Here is a 20,514-nt window from a genome sequence, read left to right as displayed (position 1 = left end):
ACCATAGGAAAATCGCTACTTAGTGCTCATGTGGATGAATAAAAAAGAGTGACGTTAAAATAGAAATCGAGTCTGATTAGTAATTGAATTATTTGTCCCGTATTGTTAATTCATCATATCTAACGACCCTCACGTGTGCATTTGCCGTTTAGGTATCGTCCGATATGCCAGGGAAAAAGGGTAAAACGGTCTGTCTCAAATTGTGAAAGAAACCGGTAACGAAATAAATTTGGATATTTATGTTTATTTATTTAATGTTTTTAGACTAAGAGAGAACCAGAGAAAAGTGTGCAATGGGATGTGACAAAATGCAAGTTTTATAAGGAAAATTTTGGATTGTTCTTGGTGAGTTGGTTTTAGAGAATAAAAAAAGTACTACATAATAGTAGTCAAAGCCTTTGAACTGACGTTAACCACTCACCCTGTAAGTACGGAGTGATACTTCATTCGTCGTGGAGGATTAACTGAAAATATTATTAAATGAGGTCTCACAAGATGATGGTTCGTGAAACTTCTTATAGCATTTTTGGACAATGATTGGGAGGATTATTTTCGATTGTAAGGAAATAAGTCGATGGTTGGACTGCAAAGTCGATGACAAGGGATGTGATCTAGGTTTACAGCTTTCGATTGAGATGATGTTATAAGGATAAAGTATAATTGTACCATCCCCATAACTGTTAAGGATAGTCTCAGAAAAGTTACGAATGCCTGGGATGTACACTGTGTAGAGAATGGGTTTTAAGATGTCTACTTCCTTGGGATATCCTTGGGTAACACGGTGTATTGGATGGTGGGTTGAACACAAAGGTTTCAAAGTCCAAATAGTTAACAGAATTGGTAGCAACCTAGGCCCGATACTGGCAGACATAATCATGATACATCTACTAAATACAGTCATACCACAACTTCCTTTCACATTACCCTTCCTCACTAAATACGTAGATGATATATTGACAGCTGTTCTCACAGATCAAATTCAAACTACATTGGATACATTTAATAGCTTTCATCCACGCCTACAATTTACACATGGAATCGAAAACAACAAAAAATACCATTTTAGATACACTCGTAATAAGACAACCAGATGGCACATTAATCACAGATTGGTATCAAAAACCAAGAAACACAGATCGCTACCTCAACTTTACATCTCACCATCCTCTTCATACAATAATAAACACGGCCAAAGGGTTACTTCACAGAATGATTACCTTCAGCCATGAATCCTTCCACCACAAAAACATAAAGATATACAAACAGATCCTCCATAACAATCTCTACCCTAAACACATAATTAACAGAATAATCAACAATCACAACTCAACACTAACACCATCCACTATTACTAATAATACTACATTAAGTCAATCGAATACAAACAAACCAGCATACATTTCCATGCCATTTCTCCAAGGCTTATCACATAAATTAAACACATTTCTCTCGTCCGATGACTTCAAAATAGCTTTCAAAAATTATAAAACTATTCAAACACTTTTTCCAAAATTAAAGATCCCACACCAATAACAAATAAATCTGACGTAATCTACAAGATCAACTGTTTAAACTGTCCTGCAACTTAATCGGTCTTACATCCCAATATCTGGACAAGAGAGTAAAGCAACATATTGCAAAAAACCTAAGAAAAATCCTACAGCACTCGCTACCCACCATTTTGAACACCAACGCAATTTCGACTTCAAAAATCCAAAAGTATTACACACAGAACAAAACAAACATAAACGTAATTTCTAAGAAATGGTTTATATCAACAGATATAAACACAGCATCAATTACAGAACAGATACATGTAAAATCAGTCGCAGCTACGCCAATATAATTAATCAAATTCAATACAGATAACATTCCTATATCATCACATTACATTCTACACATCAAATATTTTTCACATAGTCTAATTTCCAACAATTTAGCTTTCCTTTTCCTATTTATCCCTTTTTATATAATCCTGAAAGGATAATCTGGCCGAACCATTACAAAAACATTGTTTCCCTTCGACGGCTCCTTTCACCTCAAAGAAGCCGACGCCTTATACAAAAATGTCTTTTCTATACCGACTTCCTTCCCCACCCCTTCAAAATCCAACGTATATAAAACAAAATAGCAAAATCTCACTGGCACTCTCGACATTACACAGAAGACAAACACTTTGAGTGAGTAGAAATACTTTGATTGAATATAAAAAATATATTTTGCATTGTATAAATTCACTTTTCCACATCCAAAATGTAATTGTTATATGTAAACAATGTTTTTAAATCCCAGGCTCTGAAGATGATCTCAATAAAGACCGAAACGTTGGCACGATAAAGAAAATGTTTTTCTGAAACCTACGTCACACCAGACCGCATCTCACGATTTCTAAATAAATAGGATTAACGGTCACTAATCACCACACATTTCTAACAGAATAATTTTTCACCCAGTTTTGATAGGTTGTTTAGCAGTTTTTTTTTAAGAAGTCTGAAGCTTCTGTTGAGTTTATCATTTGAATTGCGCGTGTGGGTTCTATTTAGGCGTATTTCAATGAAATATTAGTTGATCGAAACAAGGAGGTCTTTTTAGGTGGTTGGTTCAAAACTGCGATAAATAATCAAAAATTAATTTAGACTATAATCCATTATATTTCGTGGTCCGATTGACCAAATAACTTCTTTCAATTAATTAATCTTTTTATGTAAGGTATTGGTTGAAACGACAAAGTTAGCTTAACGAGCGGGATTCGAACCCAGCCGAAGGTCGTTGGTTCGAATCCTGCTCGTGACACTTTTTCATTTGAACCAATACCTTACATAAAAAGATTAATTAATTAAGCCATAATTTTTATTCAGTTTGCACAATAAATTGTAATTTTTTTAGTTTTGATTTTATAAAACCCATTACGAAAGTTTTTTTTTTTTTGCCAACCTAAATATATAAACTATATTCGCCATAAATCTGAGTATATTTTTTTAAATTTTTATTTACAGAGGTATGGTTTACTTTTATGGATAAACGTATTCCACATCGGCGCATACATCATCATTTTGGGCACCCACATACCTTTTTATCTTGCAGCCTCCTGGCTAATATTCGAGGAGGAATATGCAGATTTCACCGAGCTCCTCCACCTCACGATACTGCTTTTGCTTTGCTTCCTCGCCGTTCTGACGATAAAAAAAGAAAAATTGGAAAAACTGATAAGGTGACGATGCCCGGATCGATGTGTACAACATTCAAACAAATATTTTCACAGAAAATTCGACAACGGACTTCACGACTACGGAGACACGATGGACAAATCGTGTTTAGAAGAAATCGAGAAGATCAAAAGTGAAACATTGTCAAGGAAACGTTTCCGTTGTCGCTTCATGCTTTTCGGTCTTACTATGTCGGCTCAGACTATCATCGTCCTGCGGCCGATTTTCGATCTGATCTCGGGAAAATTCAGCCAGCCCCATTTTAAACACAACGTCAACAGGTCCGAAGTAAAAGTAATCCCAATTTAGAAAATTCTAACATTTAATTGTTTAAGATACCTTCCTATTATCATGTGGTACCCTTTGGACGTTTCGACATGGACGTGCCAGATAATAATGTTCATTATAGAATACTACTTGGTGATCCAGACTTGGCTTTTGGCAACAGGCAAGTGAGAAAAGGTCAAATTGTTTGTTTACTTTTTTTTTTTTTAATCTTGTCACAGCTTCTACAGTAACACTGATTTCCATATCGGAAGAGATATGCCTCGAGCTTTCCGTGCTCAAAATCACTCTGAAGAACATCGTGCCGAGAGCTAAACACGCTGGTAAAGGAATAGTTACTAAGGAAATTCTGAACGACTGCCTTCGCAGATGTGTCATTCACCATTGCAACATTATTGAGTAAATAATTTATTTGTTAAGAAAAATCTCCTTTCTTTACGTTCTGCTGACGAGTAGAAATGAAATTTAAAACTTTAGTTTATTTAGAAATCGTGAGATGCGGTCTGGTGTGATGTAGGTTTCAGAAAAACATTTTCTTCATCGTGCCAACGTTTCGATCATTATTGAGATCATCTTCAGGGGCACTCTCAACACGACACGCAAGAATGGCACAGTTACACAGAAGACAAACACTTTGAGCCCTGAAGATGATCTCAATAAAGATCGAAACGTTGGCACGATAAAGAAAATATTTTTCTGAAACCTACATCACACCAGACCGCATCTCACGATTTGTAAATAAATATCGATTAACTGTCACTAATCACCACACATTAAAACTTTAGACCGAAATCAAAGCGAAAATGGGCGGACCATGATAATCAAACAGGCTAAAAAACCAAATCCAGCACGTTAAGACATATTTACTTCAAATCTCATCTTGTACCGGCATAGGATCACTCTAGGAGGATGAATTCCTCACTGAAGATGGTGCAATGCCGAGACGCGTTCACCGATTCGCAGACCAAAACCCATCATAACTCTACTTTAAATCTGTTCAGTTATGAATATTGTAGGATATATAGTCGGTTTTACTACAACGCAACTGATTATATTTTAAAAAATTGTCTTATTGATGTACATGTACATGCCAATAAAAAAATGACCGTTTATATATATGCAAGATAGGTTGCATTAAGGCCAGAGGCTCATATTCCATGTGATCCAACCCTATCAGTATTGATTTTGGAAAAAATGTTTGAATTCACTTGTTCGCATCCTTGTTCATTTATTACATTTGGTTTAAGAAAGTGGATCATTTTCGGGAATAGGCAGTATGAAGGCGTGAGGTAAAGACTAAAGGATAGTTGTGGTAGATCCTCATTGGACGTCGACCATTGCTGGAAAGAGGTGGATTGAAAAACAGTCGGAGTCAGATGTGTTCAGTACACATAGATGATAAATTATTTACTGAAAAAGTTTGACAAAACTTGATCAACCAACTATCCCACTAGAAAGATAGTCTGAATGAGCGAAGTCAGGACAACAGAGTGACCACAGTAGACGTAGAATAAACATTAAAAGTCATTTGTTTTATTTCTTTCCGGGTTAAAAATGATTTAAAAAGTCCGGATAATGGAACAACTAGTAGAAGATCGAATTCGAATGGCCACAATTATAATGACCCAATATTTTTAAATACTCTGGGTTTGCGTTGTCATATTGCCAGACAAATGGAGGCCGAACGTCATTGATCAACTGTCCGATCTGACTGGAAAGGTAATTTGAAATGTCAAGGCTAATAAAATGGAATGAATTCTATTGAAGCTCGATTTCATCCATTTTGGAATGTTTGCACTTAGTCTGAGGGTTAGGTTTGTGACCACATTCAGGAAGTGATCCATAGCTCGCCAGAGTTGACAGTCGAAGAGAGCAAGGTTGACAATAAAGTGGATGTTAAACGGTTGATTCGATGGAGTTAATTGGCATCCTAGAGATTCTTCTACCTTTTGTAGGACAGTGGTTGAATTTTCCACCGTTTAAACTCATTAGCTTCTCCGGCTTTTCAAAAGAGGGTGTAAAATGTTATGCCGACTGGGCAGAGGTGACACAATCAAATTCAAAATCTCTCCGGAAAGTAGTCCGAAGGAGCAGGTCAGGATAATGGAGGGAATGTGATAGATGGTCAAACTGAAAAGGGTACTGAAACCTTGGAAAGGTAGTCTGAAGGAGCAAGGTCAGGACAACAAAATGAAAGTGGTAGATGCACGAACTGGACAGGAGTAGACGTGGGCATGGAAAAAGTAGTTCGAAGGAGCAAGGTCAGGCTTGTAGAATAAAAGTGGTAGGTGGACGAATTGGACAGGAGTAGTACATGGAAAAGTAGTCTGAAGGAGCAAGGTCAGCACAACAGAATGAAAGTGGTAGATGCACGAACTGGGCAGGAGTATTCCTGTGCTTGGAAAAGGTAGTACGAAGGACAAGGTCAGGACTATAGAGTGAAAGTGGTAGATGGACGAACTGGGCAGAAGTAGACCTGTGTTTAGAAAAGGTAGTTCGAAGGACAAGGTCAGGGCAGTAGAGTGGAGGTGGTAGATGGACGAACTGGGCAGAAGTAGACCTGTGTTTGGAAAAGGTAGTTCGAAGGACAAGGTCAGGGCAATAGAGTGAAGGTAGTAGATGGACGAACTGGGTAGAAGTAGACCTGTGTTTGGAAAAGGTAGTTCGAATGACAAGGTCAGGGCAGTAGAGTGAAAGTGGTAGATGGTCAAACTGGACAGGAGTAGACTAGTGCATGAAAAACGTTGTTTGAAGGAGCAAGGTCAGGAGAGCAGAGTGAAAGTGGTAGATGGTCAAACTAGACAGGAGTAGACCTGTGCTTGGAAAAGGTAGTCTGAAGGACAATAAAGTGAATGTGGTAAATGCCCAAACTGGACAAGAGTAGACCTGTGCTTGGAAAGGGTTGTTTGAAGGAGCAAGGTCAGGGCAGTAGAGTGAATGTGGTAGATGGACGAACTGGACAGAAGTAGACCTGTGCTTGGAATAAGTTGTTCGAAGGAGCTAGGTTAGTAGAGTACAGTGAAAGTGGTAGATGGACGAACTGGACAGGAGTAGACTAGTGCTTGGAAAAGTAGTCTGAAGGAGCAAGGTCAGGACAATAGAGTGAAAGTGGTAGATACTGGAACTGGAAGGATTATATTAGTGCTTGAAAAAGGTAGTCTTAAGAAGCAAGCTAAAGTAGGTATAGTGAAAGCTCAGTTCCATCAAATTTGTAAAATTCGTTTTCTACGCCAAAAAGGATTCGATTGAACGTAACACCTTTTCTGAATGTCACATTCTTTGTAAGTGTTTGTAAGTGTTGGTTTTTTAAAAGAGGTTCGGTTCAATGAACGTTCATGTTAATGTTATTTTTTTTAATGTTCTAACCATTGCATAAAAGAGACAACCAGAATAGTTTGAGTGCGATAGAATTATATTTCGTAAAGATTTGATCTGAGAATGATATCGCCTGCGGGTATTCTGAAAGAAAAATATCAGGGAAATCCATGGGTTCAAATTTGGTGTGGCGTCGTTTCAACATTAATAATACTTAAATTCACTTATTTCGTGGTCCCCTTGACCAATTAATATATTACAATTAATTAAGGTTTTTAGTTGAGATAAAAAAGTCAATGGGACGAGCGGGATTCGAACCCACGATCTTCGGCTAGATACGCCGCTGCTCTACCACTTGAGCTATCGTGACCTTGATCCACTCGGACATCAACTTCCCATCTCAACCCCACCTTTTGAGTTTGAAAAATGGCAAAAAGGAGGGAAAACTCATAGGGTGGGGTTGAGATGGGAAGTTGATGTCCGAGTGGATCGAGGTCACGATAGCTCAAGTGATAGAGCAGCGGCGTATCAAGCCGAAGATCGTGGGTTCGAATCCCGCTCGTGCCATTGACTTTTTTATCTCAAATAAAAACCATAATTAATTGTAATATAATAATACTTTAGTCTTAACATTTATGATTATTTTGCGCAGAATGCATTGTTTTACTTGTATGCCAGGAATTATGATTATTCTTTTGATCACCTAAGCTATTCCTTAAAAGATTCTACTCTCTTTCGACAGGTTTGTGCTTTGTACGTTGAAAAATATCCATAATCAAGTAAGTCATTACTTCAAAAGTAGCAAGATTCGGATAAGGTAACTGTACTTACTCTCGGAATTACTTTCGATCGTATCTTATCTTTGGTAATTATTCACCACTTGGAATATAAATGATACTGCCAGGCGAATTCAACCTTGTATTGAAAATAGTTGAAAACGGTCATTTTTTTATTGTATTAACCTATAAATTTCAAGGACTTATCTAATTTTCTCCTGTATTCAAGTTGTTTCAAGCTCTTTCAGGAATTTTACAAATGGATTATTTGGCTAATTATTACAATGTCAACATTCATGCTATGCCTCGGAGCATTCCTTATGACCATGGTAAATATGAAATAGCATAACGATTTTAGAAATGATGAGAATGTTTTAAAATTTTTTATTTTTATTTTTAAGGGAGGTATGAAAGTGGTCCAAATGGTTACATCTATAAGTTTCTTCGTCTTTGAAATCTTTCACCTGCTTTTATACTGTTGGTACGGAGAAGAGATCGAATCATTGGTGAGATGTTAAAAAAACAAAAAATTGCTCAAATAACGAGTTTTTTTTAAGAGTGCCGATCTTTTCTACAAAATATACGAATCTGATTGGATTGATTATAAAGTTGACTTCAAACACTATTTCCTGTTAATACAGAAGAGGACTCTTTATCCTTTGAAATTGTCCGCCGGCGGTTATGTCTACGCAAATCTTCACACATTCAGCAACGTGAGCTCATTTCTTTTTCAGATTATTTACCTGTTATAACTTTGAAATTTATTAGGCAATCAGTTCGGCTTATTCTTACTTCAACGTGCTCAACGCTTCAAGAGGAAATTAAGAAAAAATGTAATTTGAACCTGTAGTAACGCACTATTATTAGAATGTCTAAATCAATAAATATTTCACATGCAATAATTTTTTTTATCACTATTTCCTTACAAAAAATTATTATTATTTTCCGACTATTCAAGTAATAATCAAACAATTATAGTGGCCGAGGTGGTTTTGAATTATTGCTACGCCCGACGTAGAGGAAACATAATTTATTCCCACAACTTTTTCCCAGTCGTGAAAGGCCTTTCTGCTCATAAATCATCTGTTAAAGTCAGACATGGAGATCATATTTTTTCATCCTGATATGCTTCTACCCTGAAACCGGCCATTCAGAGTAAATAGCCGATCCAGAATTATATAATGACCCATTCATAAATGTAAGATTAATTAACCACATTTTAAAAAAGCCCTAAGCACTCAATTTTAAATGTAAATAATGTCTACTACCAAAAAGAAAAAAAGAAATAATTTCATGAAATCAAAAATTAGTATTTTGGACTGGTATTTGCCGCATTGATGGTTCGCGTTTCGAATCCTGTTAAAACATATGATTTTTCAATTCATGATATATTTTTTGTAATCTAAACATATAAAATGTTGGTGTTTCATACATCAATAAAAGCGTTTCCTCAAATAAAATATAATTGTGTTCAACAAAGGAGAACCCAAGGTTCAGTACTTAGTCCAACTCTCTTTAAAGTTATACTAGGTCATACGTGATCCTCAACTGACATCCCTGCAGTAACAGCTTGTTTGAACAATGATTTAATTGTACTCCAGCTAAGGGAAATAAGTTAGCAGTCAATCTTCAAAAGGCGGGATCATTTTTTAATCTTTGATTGGATTAAAAGACGCGATACTGTTCTTACATACAAGGATAATCCATATTTAGCAGTCATAATTGACCTTTTTAATTATGTGGAATAATTACACTTTTAATCTCAATCAAGATCTTAGATTAAAAGTATAATGAATTAATATAAAAGTTACATTCTATCTTACCCGACACAACAACTTATTGATGTGGCAGGTAAGCCATCTGTGTAAACTGTTGTGTTTAGGTGGAATGAGATTTAACAATTTCTGTGAAACCAGTGTCCAAAACAATATTAGTTTAATGTCTAATTCTAATGGCTGAAAGACCCAAAATTTTCAAAATTTTCGATTCCATCGAACTGTATTCCAGGACAGAGATATGCGACAAAATTGGTCAAAGGACGATCGCAAAAACTAACGGTAGAACTGGCGGTAGATTGTAAAGATTTGGGGTTGAATAAATAGCCTGTCAGACATTGGTAACAACCAAATTACCCTTGTTTGGCTGCCATGGCACACAGAGCCGAAGGGCATCAAACAGGACGATAAACTAGACAAATAATATTTGATGAGGACACCTATGGGCCCTGAACATTTTTGGTCATACCAAATTACCAAAAAGTTGGATAAATCAGATAATCAGTTAGGAATACGACCTGGATTTAATGACACTGTGCCAGAACAGAGATATGGAACAAAGGTCATCAAAGGACAATCGCAGAACTGGGGTAGACCAAGGGACATTTCCTCATCGATTGTAAAGTCCAGATTTGGGATTGTCTCAAGACCTGACGTCATTGGTGACAACAAAATTACCCTTTTTTGGATGCCATGGCACTCAGAGCAGAAGGGCAACGAAGAGGAGGATAAATGGGACAAGAAAAACTTGATGAGGACATCTATCGGTCCTGTACCATTTTGGTCATACCAAATTACCAAAAAGTTCGATAAATCAGATAATCGGTTAGGAATATCACCTGAATTTAATGGGACTGTCCCAGAACAGAGATATGGAACAATGGTCGTCAAAGGACAATCGCAGAACTGGGGTAGACCAAGGAGCACTTCCTCATCGGTTGTAAAGTCCAGATTTGGGATTGTCTCAAGACCTGATGTCATTGGTAACAATAAAATTACCCTTGTTTGGATGCCATGGCACTCAGGGCAGAAGGGCAATGAAGAGGAGGATAAATGGGACAAGAAAAATGCGATGAGAAAACTTCTCGGCCGTGAACATTTTTGTCCATACCAAGTTACCAAAAACTTGGAAACATCGGATAATCGGTTAGGAATATCACCTGAATTTAATGGGACTGTCTCAGAACAGAGATATGGAACAAAGGTCGTCAAAGGACAATCGCAGTACTGAGGTAGACCAAGGGGTACATCGATTTTAAAGTCCAGATTTTGGATTGAATCAAGACCCTGTCGTTACCCTTGTTTGGATGATAAATTGGACAAGGAAAATTCGATGAGGACATCTATCTGCCCTGTACCTTTTTAGTCATACCAAATTTAAAAAAAAGATCTTGATTTAATGGGTCTGCCCCAGGACAGAGATATGCGACAAAATTCGTCAAAGAACAAGAACCGAACGGTAGAAGTGGGGTAGACCAAGGGGCACCTTATCGTTTAAAATCGACCAGATTTGGGATTGAATCAAGACCCAGTACATTGGTGACTACAAAATTATTCTTCTTTTGAGGCCATGGCTCTAGAGATATGCTACATAAGAGAGATGCGACAAAGTTCATTAAAAAAAAGACAATTTAGCAGTAGTACTATCAAACCTAGGACGTTTTGGTACTAGAATGATAATAGACTCCTAGTGGGCATTGCTGACTTAGACTATTACAAAAAAATGATGTTAGTTCAATGAGACTATCCCAGAGCAGAGGCATAGGATGATAGAAGCTGAGTGCATGAAAAGAAGCACGAACTGAGCAGATATTTCCAGGAAGAAGAAGAAACAGCGGAACATTTGGTGCAAACTAGCTTATTACTTGGAGTGGAAAAACCTAAGACACACGGAAGCACTTTATAAAGCTTTGGGATCGGTTAAAAAGACATCATTTTAACGAAGTGCTCTAGACAATGATGAAGATGTGTCGTTCATGAAACACGAGACAGGACCATTTTGAAGAAAAAATTGTAAAAATGTTTCTTACTCTTTCCATTTTATAAAAATTGACGTAAGAGACTTCAAGTGTAAAATCGGGTAAGGAATATTTTTTTAAATAGATTATTATTCAGGGAACGTCGGACACGTAGGTTGTTGTTCTCATGGGCGCGTTTCGGCTCGCTCGTTACCCAACCGGCCCCTTGTTGCATTACCGGCCTCGTATCAAAAATCATTCAAACATTAAAGATATTTCCATAACAGATCCGTTTGTACTTTTACAAAAAACTCGTTTTTAATCCTGCATTATCCATGGGACATGTGCTGTTCACACCATGTTTGTTTAAAAGGGCTTTCTCAATGAATAAATAAAACAGAGCTGGCCTTTTTCGCCAAGCCATTCTTTGAAATAAGCGAGTGGATTCATTTTTCAATAGGGATATTTTAGAAGGATCATGCAGACTAGATTCATTAATAATTCCTGGCAATTTTTTTTTAATTGTTAACACTGTCCTGCTGACCTTGTAGCATACCTGTTGGATTATCATTGCACAAGACATAGAATCGGTGAAAATCTCTTTATCATTTTTTATTTTATTTACTTAATGTATATATTTTCTGAATACCTGATTATTCGTGATTAATCTTATTCTGACTACAGTTCTTATTATGGTTTTTTGCCTGAACCTGATTTGTACAATGAAACTTCAAATCGGGGAAACTGCAAGGCTGTGTTATTTTTCAAAATTCATTGCTTCATTTTATGCTAATAAATAGAAATCCTTATAACTTTTCGAGTTCTTTCTGTTCGTCTTGGCCAATCTGAAATAGTTTGACCTATTGGCGACATAACGCTTCACTAATATTCAACTGACGTTTTTTTCTAATTTGGCATTGTCTCCAAGGCTGGTTGACCCCCACTTGTAGAGGTATAAATATCGTCCTGTCGCAGGACTCGTCACTTTTAATCCAACTAGCTCAGAATGTACACCAAGATCGTAAGTGTTGGAAAATAATTGAAATGAATTGTTTATTTATTGTTTTTGTTTTGTAGGTCGCCATTTTCGCTCTTGTCGCAGCGTGCAGCGCAGCTCCTTCTGTCGTAACGCCCGTAGCGACGTCGCATAGCTCCCAGGTCGTGACCAGAAGCCACAACGCCCTGGCGACTCCTGTCGTTGAAACTTTAGCTGCTTACACCGCACCAGTTGCTGCTGCTTACACCGCACCAGTTGCTGCTGCTTACACCGCACCAGTTGCTGCTGCTTATGCCGCACCTGTTGCTGCTGCTTACACTTCACCCGTTGCTGCTGCTTACACTTCACCCGTTGCTGCTGCTTACACGGCTCCTTTTACTTACCCATATTATTCTTACGCGCCCTTCGCCGACGTCGCCTACACTTCAAGCAGCTACACTGCTGCTCCTTCAGCTGCCTACGTCCTCTAAATCTTAGATGTGTCTTAAAATTTAAATAAATGAGCAAACCATTAAATTTAATGACTTTTTTTCTCGTGGGTATCCAGTTTAAATCAGTTAACTATGCATTTTCTTCTTTATTTTTGCGAACATAACTACACATACGCCATGTGTCCAAGATACCTCAACCAACGTAAATCTGCACATTTAAAATCGCATCCCGACAAATCCCTCGAACCCTCCTCGCCGAATGATGAGACGAGAACCTACATCACACCAGACCGCATCTCACCATTTCGGAATAATTATCGATTAACTGTCACTAATCACCACACATTAACGTTTTTTTTTTTTTTTTTTTTTTTTTTCAACTCAGATGAAGTAATAATTCAGTAAATTTTGAATATTTCACCTTGCATTAAATATTTGTTTGTTTTTTCATATTCGTTTCTATTTTCTATAATGTATTTATTAATCGTGAATCGTACAAGTAGTGGGGTAGTTTTGAAATTTTAATGGTTTTTTACGTCAGGAAGAATAAGAAATGTCTTACAAGTAAAGCGAAAAAATCTCCTGAATAATATATTTTCGTTGGTCTTTTATGTATGAAGATATCATGTATTGACGCTCCACTTGAAACGAAGCCGTCTAAGAAGTATGGCCGGTAAGGAAAAGGGTGAAATCAAAGAAAAGGTAATTTTAGAGAAATTTTAAATTCAGTTTATGTTACATCGTGTTTAATCGTGTTTAAACAAATTTTAGAGCAAAGTACGACACTATACCCAATGTAAATTCTACAAAGAAAATTACGGACGTTACATGGTGAGTATGGTGAAAATATTTATTCATGGTATATTTTAAAATGGAAACCCTCAAGCCGGGAACACGTTTACCCGATGCTACGCCATGCGACGCTACCCGATGCCTTGCCACGTTTTGGTGGGGTGTGCACATCTATCCGACGCAAGCACACGTCGCGTACAGTCCACAGCTTTTATCACAATAATCACTATCACAATCGCAACGCATCATTTGTTCTTAATGCTCTATTTTGAGCAAAACCTTGTAATAAATTGTTAGTTAAATTTTATGAGCACAACCATCTAATAAATTGTTTTTTAAAAGTAATTGTTTTAAATAAAGTTACTTCTAACCATCATAGGTTAAACAATGTTTATAAAAACTTACGCATTTTTTATCTCGTTTAATTTGGTTTAGATTAAAATAACATGTTGTAATTAATATAATGACAAAATTACATGTACTTAGTTTGAAATAAACTACAAAAAATATGAGTATCCTGCTTTGATGCTACCCGACATTACAAAATGGTGTAATTTTACGAGCAAAACTATGAAATAAATAGTTAAATTTTATGAGCAAAACCGTGTAATAAATTGTTCCAATTTTAGTACATGTACGGCGAAGCGAGTACAATAAATTGTTAGTTAAATTCATTATATCAAAAAATCGTATTCCGGTGTTTTGATTAATTTTCTACCAAACTATTAAAATTAATTTTTTAAATTAAAACTAATTAATTTTTAATCACAGTTAATTTGGTTTATGTGAAAGTAAGTATGTTGTAATTAATATAACGACAATAATACATGTAGTTTGAATAAAAATTTGAGTGTCCGGTTGTTTTGTCTTCGACTGTACGCGATGCGACCCGACGAAAATCTGGACAGTGAGGATCGCAGAGCGTCGGGTAGGTTAGGGTGGCATAGCATCGGGTAGATGTCCACGGGGGTAATGCAATCTTATGGAAAATCGGAGTTTGGATTTGCGTCGGGTAGCGTCGCATGGCGTAGCATCGCGTAAGTGTGTTCCTGGCTTTATAAACGCCCCGTCCAAAACTGGAAATTTATTATAAATACCAGACTAAAGTGTATTTTTCGATTTTAATTTCACTTTTCTTTGGCCGGGATAGTGTGAATTAACCCTGAGAACTTGTGCAACCTTTCGATATCAGCAATCGTTTTCATTTGTTATCTTCTTTAATTTTAGTCATGGGGAATGTTCCTGCCGATGTCCAGGATGCAAAGACCTTTATACTTTTTCATCGGCACCATCCACCTTCCAGTCGTTTTTTACACATGTTACCTCATCTTAGAAGAAGAGTTCGCCGATTTTACAGAATTGATACACTTCGGCATCCTGCTCATCCTTTCTACAACTGTGACGAGTTTTTTCAATTCGGCACAATTGGAAAATTTAATATGGTAGCACGAAAAGTCTAATATTCGTTGAAAACATGTATAAAATGTTAGAAATTTATGTTACACTTATTACCAGATTTTTTATTACCAACTATTTTTTTTTACTAAAAACGGAAAATATGGCTTGTAATAAATTTTCCCAGGTATTACGAATCGGGGTTGGGAGATTATGGCGACACCATTGATAAAGTTTCTGCCAAAGAAATTAAAAAGGTCAAATCCAAATTTTTAAAAAGGAAAAATTTTCATTCTTTGTTTATGTATTACGGTCTTTACATGGCCTCTTGCTCACTCGGATTATTAAGACCCGTATACGAATGGTTGTCGGGCAAATACGACAACATAAGCTTCAAAGATAATGTGGACAGGTTTGTTGATCTCATTATAACCATTTAACATCATATTTACTTTCTTTGTAAATCTCAGAATGTTGCCGCTCAGCGTTTGGTACCCCCTCGATGTGACGAGTTGGCCCGTACATATTTTTATGACGTGCTTGGAGTATTATATAATTGTCCAAACGACTTTCTTAGTGATAGGTAAGGCTGCAATAAATAATATTATAACGGATTAAAAAAAAAAAATCTAGGTTCCAGTATTATATACATCTCCGTGTCGGAAGAGCTCTGCGCCCAAATAGCAACCCTTAAAATCACAATGAAAAATATTACCAGGAGGGCGAAACACGTTGGCAAAGGCGTGACGACAAAAGAAAATTTAAGAGAATGTCTTAGACGATGTGTTATTCATCACTGCAGAATAATAGAGTAAAATAAAAATATAAACTTAGAGGGAAACAGCATTGAAACATTTTCAATTTGTTTCAGGTGGTTCGATATGTTTCAAAAGTTTTACAGTCGCCCTCTCTGGCTCATTATGACAATTTTAACTTATATGATTTGCCTATGTGCCTTTATAACGACTATGGTAATTTTTTTCCAACAAAGACGTTTAAATCAATTCTTAACTATTTTTTTCCTCCATATTATAGAAAGCTGACTTAACATTCAGCAATAGGGTAACCTCAGTAGCCTTTCTCGTTTTGGAAGTATTCTACTTGCTCGTTTACTGCTGGTACGGTGAGGAGATACGATCTGAGGTAACATCCATTAAACTTATTAAAACTTTTTTTTTTAGTTAATACATTTATGTGTTGTTTTAAATTTTAACAGAGCGGTGATTTGCATTTCGAAATTTACGATTCCGATTGGATCGATTTTCAAGTCGATATTAAAAACTACCTTTTGATCATCCAACAAAGAGCTTATCATCCTTTGAAAATGTACGGCGGCTTGATTTCCGCAGATCTGAACACATTCAGCACTGTAAGCGCATAAAACATTAAGACACTAAAAATAAAAAAAAATTGAGTTTTTGTTTTTATTGTAGATTTGTAATACGGCTTACTCCTACTTTAATCTACTCAACGCATCGCAAAATTAATGAATCAAATAAAATTTATTCTATTCTTTCACCACACTTTGGAGTTTAATAAGTAGATCACATAAACATAAATAATAACATCTGAATACAAAATATTTATTGTTTTTTTTTCTTTCATGGCCCTTTCTTGTCCCCATCGATCATCATCATCTACTTATCATCCTAATCCAATTTTTTATTACATTTACAGCAATAACGAATCAAATAATAGGACAATTAAATACATAAAATGACGTAACATCTTATTTGAGAAAGGCTGGCCTAGGAAAATAATTCAGACATTTATCAAACTTGGTCAACCAAATTTGTATATACATGTATCCTTCGCCCGCTTTAATTTTGTCATGTATATACAATCCAGGAAAAGTAAAGCCAAACCGCCTTTATTTTTTCCATTAGGGCGTACTGGGAGATCGGTGTGTATAGCAAAGTATACAACCCAGTAAAGATTTAATGACACTCCATGTTATTATTAAAAAGGAAATAAATAATAATAAAAATGAAAGGACAATCAGGCCGCGCGATTATCCAGTTTTTCCCATTGTCGGCTCCTTTCACCTCAAAGAAGCCTACTCATCCTATAAAAATGTCTTACTATCCTTTCTTCCTTCTCCACCCCTTGAAAATTCAATGTATATATACATAAAACATCAATATCTCACTGGCACTCTTAACACGACAGACAAGAATGACACATCTACACCGAAAACAAACATTTTAAGTGAGTACAAATACTTTGATTAAATTCTGTCACTTAATTAAGGTTTCCAGTTGAGATAAAAAAGTCAGTGTCACGAGCGGGATTCGAACCCACGACCTTCGGCTAGATATGTCGCTACTCTACCACTTGAGCTATCGTGACTTCGATCCCCTCGGACACTAACCTCCCATCTCAACCCAAACTTTTGAATTTTCCTTCCTTTTCCGAGTGAATCGGAGACACGATAGCTCAAGTGGTAGAGTAGCGGCGTATCAAGACGAAGATCATGTGTTCGCATCCCGCTCATGACACTGACTTTTCATCCCAACTAAAAACCTTAATTAATTGAAATAATTTAATTGGTCAAGCGGACCACGAAAACTACTGTCTTTGATTAAATTTAAAATTTCTAGCATTGTATATATTCATTTTTTCCCGTTTTATTTTATTTTTCCCCACATCCTACGTGCATTTGTAAAAGTTAAAAAATGTTTATAGTTCCCAGGTCCTGAAGATGATTTCAATAAAAGTCGAAACGTTGGCAGGATTAAGAAAATTTGTGTGGTGTTCAGTGACCGTTAGTCAATGATTTATCGGAGATTGTGAGGTGTGGTCTGGTGTGACGTAGGTTTCAGAAAACCATTTTCTTTATCGTGCCAACGTTTCGATCTTTATTGAATCATCTTCAGGGCTCAAAGTGTTCGTTTTCCGTGTAGATATGAAGAGAGCACTCTCAACACGACACACAAGAATGACACAAAGGGTTGCCCACAGGGATCAGCATGTGGACCTGGTTTTTGGATTGTGCTCTACAACTGATTAATAAAGGAAGAATTGCCTGATAACTGTGACGCGGTTGCATTTGCAGACCATTATTTATTGATGGTGCATGCGAGAGACCTTTGTGATATTCAACTGACAGCAAACAAGGCATTAAATAGGATAAACTTATGGGCTAAATCAAAGAAAATAAAGTTTAACGAGTCCAAATCAAAATCCTAATAACTAAAAAAAGAAGGCCAGGTAATATTAATATTTATTTAGATAGTAAGAAACTTGAGATAGTTAAACAGTTTAAATATTTAGGAGTTATTTTTAATAGTAAATTAACTTGGGATTCTTATATACAAGAGAAAACTGAAGATACTATTAAGTTAGTCAATGCTCTTTCAAAATCAGCAAAAGTAAGCTGGGGACTAAACTCCGAGGCCCTTAGATTGATGTATGATGGGGTAGTGGTTTCGAGGATTGCATATGCTTTGTCTGTGTGGGCTGATTCTGTTATAAATATAAGAAAATAATGACAAAACTGCAGCGAGTGCAAAGAATCATGACAATAAGGATGATTAAAGGGTATCAGCACCATTTCATATGAAGCTGCTTGTGTTGTAGCGAATATAATGCCTATAGGAATAAAGATAGCTCAACTTAAAAAATTAAACGAAAAATGGTAATGTTGAGCTTCAAGGCACAAAATATGATAGACCATTGCAATATAAAGAGTGGAAACACCCGGAAGATGCTATTGACATCCAGTATCTACATACTACCGAAATGGCCCATGGTGATTATATGTCTATATATACTGACGGAAGCAAATCAGAGGTTGGTGTAGGTAGTGCTTTTGTTTGTTTCCAAAATGGTTAAAAAATTTATGAAAAAAAAATAAAGACTGCATAAGGCATGTTCCAATAATCAAGCCGAACTTTTGGCCATCCTGAAGAGCTTGCAATGGGCTATGAATAAAAAATCAGAAGGGAATATTGCCAAATTTATCATTTTAAGTGACAGTCAAGTGTTCTTAGTATCAATTATTAATTATAATAATCATGGCTATTTGCCTGAGAAAATAAGGGAAATTATTCAAACTCTAGTCAAACAGAATGTTAATGTACAACTAGGCTGGGTTAAGGCTCATTGCGGAATAGAGGGAAATGAAGAAGCTGACAGACCGGCCAAATTAGCATCTACTGACGAGAGTTTGCATTTGGCATACATCAAACTTCCAAAGTCATCAATTATAAATAAACTTTTCGAAGAGAGCCTGGAAAAATGGGAAAATGCTTGGTCAAGTACAAACAATGGAAGGCAGACAAGAAAGTTCTTTCCCAAAGTTGCCGATAGATTCCAGCAGCACATCCAACTATCCGCACCACTAACGCACATCTTAACCGAACACGGCCCAAACAATAGCTATTTTTTCCGCTTTCATCTAAGATGCTCATGCCTGCCTAATTTCCCAGTAGAGCAAAGCATTAAACACCTAATATATAAGTGCCCACTAATAGAACCACTGCGTACCACTGTTTACCACTGTTTGGATACGAAAGTGCCTACTGCAAGACAAGAAGTGGCCACGTGATGAGAAGGAGCTCATGAAGAGAGAATATTATGAACATTTTGACACATTCATTAAAGCAATAGATTTTAACATAATTTAGTTAAATGTTAAGTTATTTGTTTATTTAGTTTTTAATTAGTTTCTACTTATTAACGATTTATTATTATTTAACAGTTTCAGTAATTGTCTTTTCGCCATAATATGAATCTGATATCCCAGTATACACAGGGTGAATTGCTACTCGTGCTACAAACTTCTCCAGTAGATTCTTCACCCTAAAATGAACAAAAAAGTTCATATTGTCCATGGTCCGATTCTCAACCATTTCAGAGTAATTTCGCTTTTTATCGATTTTGAAAGATATCACGTCCTGGCGTCGGAAAATCGTGATATCTTTTAATCTAAACATTTCTCTGAAAATCTAATAGCACCGTTGAAATTCCCGTTAATTTTTCAATAAGAAGATGACGGTGGCAAAATGTTTGGGCTAATTTTTTGTGTTTTATTTCAGCCAGAACTACAAAAAGAGTGGAAAATTGTGTAAATCGGAAAGTGTATAAAGTAATCCAGAGTTTCTAATTTTAGTCTCAGAAGGCAGCAAATTTGAGGAAAACTACCTGATTTAATAACGCTTCCAACGCACTCGTCATTTTCTTATTTAGTGGTTGTGAGACCAAGATGTTGATGACAAAAAGAGAAAAAATGGTGGTTCAAGGATTGCTAATGTTTGAGAGTGACTTGCTACTCGTGCTACAAACTTCACCAGTAGATTCTTGACCCTAAAATGAACAAAAAAGTTCATATTGACCATGGTCCGATTCTCAACCATTTCAGAGTAATTTCGCTTTTTATCGATTTTGAAAGATATCACGTCCTGGCGTCGGAAAATCGTGATATCTTTTAATCTAAACATTTCTCTTAAAATCTATAAGCACCGTTGAAATCCCCGTTAATTTTTCAATAAGAAGATGAAGGTGGCAAAACGTTTGGGTCTTTCTTCCTTGACCTTCTAGCTGTTTGTAAACTTCTTAAGCATTACATACTAAATGGGCATTA

General features: G+C 36.3%; 2 protein-coding genes across 2 annotated transcripts in view; both read left to right on the top strand.

Annotated features, from left to right (window-relative positions):
- The window catches only part of LOC106662991, a 29,132-nt gene extending 12,662 nt beyond the window's left edge, over positions 1–16,470 (top strand). Inside the window, exons 2-21 of the mRNA XM_014387451.2 lie at positions 2,997–3,211; positions 3,263–3,487; positions 3,542–3,654; positions 3,713–3,890; positions 7,812–7,911; positions 7,984–8,088; positions 8,140–8,295; positions 9,863–10,561; positions 12,393–12,773; positions 13,129–13,133; positions 13,364–13,445; positions 13,515–13,574; positions 14,763–14,977; positions 15,118–15,342; positions 15,401–15,513; positions 15,564–15,741; positions 15,802–15,901; positions 15,966–16,073; positions 16,147–16,299; positions 16,364–16,470. Coding sequence (XP_014242937.2) covers positions 2,997–3,211; positions 3,263–3,487; positions 3,542–3,654; positions 3,713–3,890; positions 7,812–7,911; positions 7,984–8,088; positions 8,140–8,295; positions 9,863–10,561; positions 12,393–12,773; positions 13,129–13,133; positions 13,364–13,445; positions 13,515–13,574; positions 14,763–14,977; positions 15,118–15,342; positions 15,401–15,513; positions 15,564–15,741; positions 15,802–15,901; positions 15,966–16,073; positions 16,147–16,299; positions 16,364–16,417 — 3,465 coding nt within the window. The 3' untranslated portion in view covers positions 16,418–16,470. The remainder of the gene's footprint in view (positions 1–2,996; positions 3,212–3,262; positions 3,488–3,541; positions 3,655–3,712; positions 3,891–7,811; positions 7,912–7,983; positions 8,089–8,139; positions 8,296–9,862; positions 10,562–12,392; positions 12,774–13,128; positions 13,134–13,363; positions 13,446–13,514; positions 13,575–14,762; positions 14,978–15,117; positions 15,343–15,400; positions 15,514–15,563; positions 15,742–15,801; positions 15,902–15,965; positions 16,074–16,146; positions 16,300–16,363) is intronic.
- LOC106662985 (pupal cuticle protein C1B-like) lies at positions 12,274–12,828 on the top strand. Its single transcript, XM_014387446.1, has 2 exons — positions 12,274–12,336; positions 12,393–12,828. The coding sequence occupies exons 1-2, from the start codon at positions 12,322–12,324 to the stop codon at positions 12,780–12,782; spliced, it is 405 nt and encodes a 134-aa protein (XP_014242932.1). The 5' UTR covers positions 12,274–12,321; the 3' UTR covers positions 12,783–12,828.
- Positions 16,471–20,514: the final 4,044 nt, after the last annotated feature.

Source organism: Cimex lectularius, unplaced genomic scaffold (genome assembly GCF_000648675.2).
Source record: "Cimex lectularius strain Harlan isolate CLEC.00 unplaced genomic scaffold, Clec_2.1 scaffold320, whole genome shotgun sequence".
Taxonomy (NCBI): Eukaryota; Metazoa; Arthropoda; class Insecta; order Hemiptera; family Cimicidae; genus Cimex; species Cimex lectularius.
The sequence above is the reverse complement of the archived record's forward strand: the minus strand, read 5'-3'. Positions and strand labels throughout refer to the sequence as shown.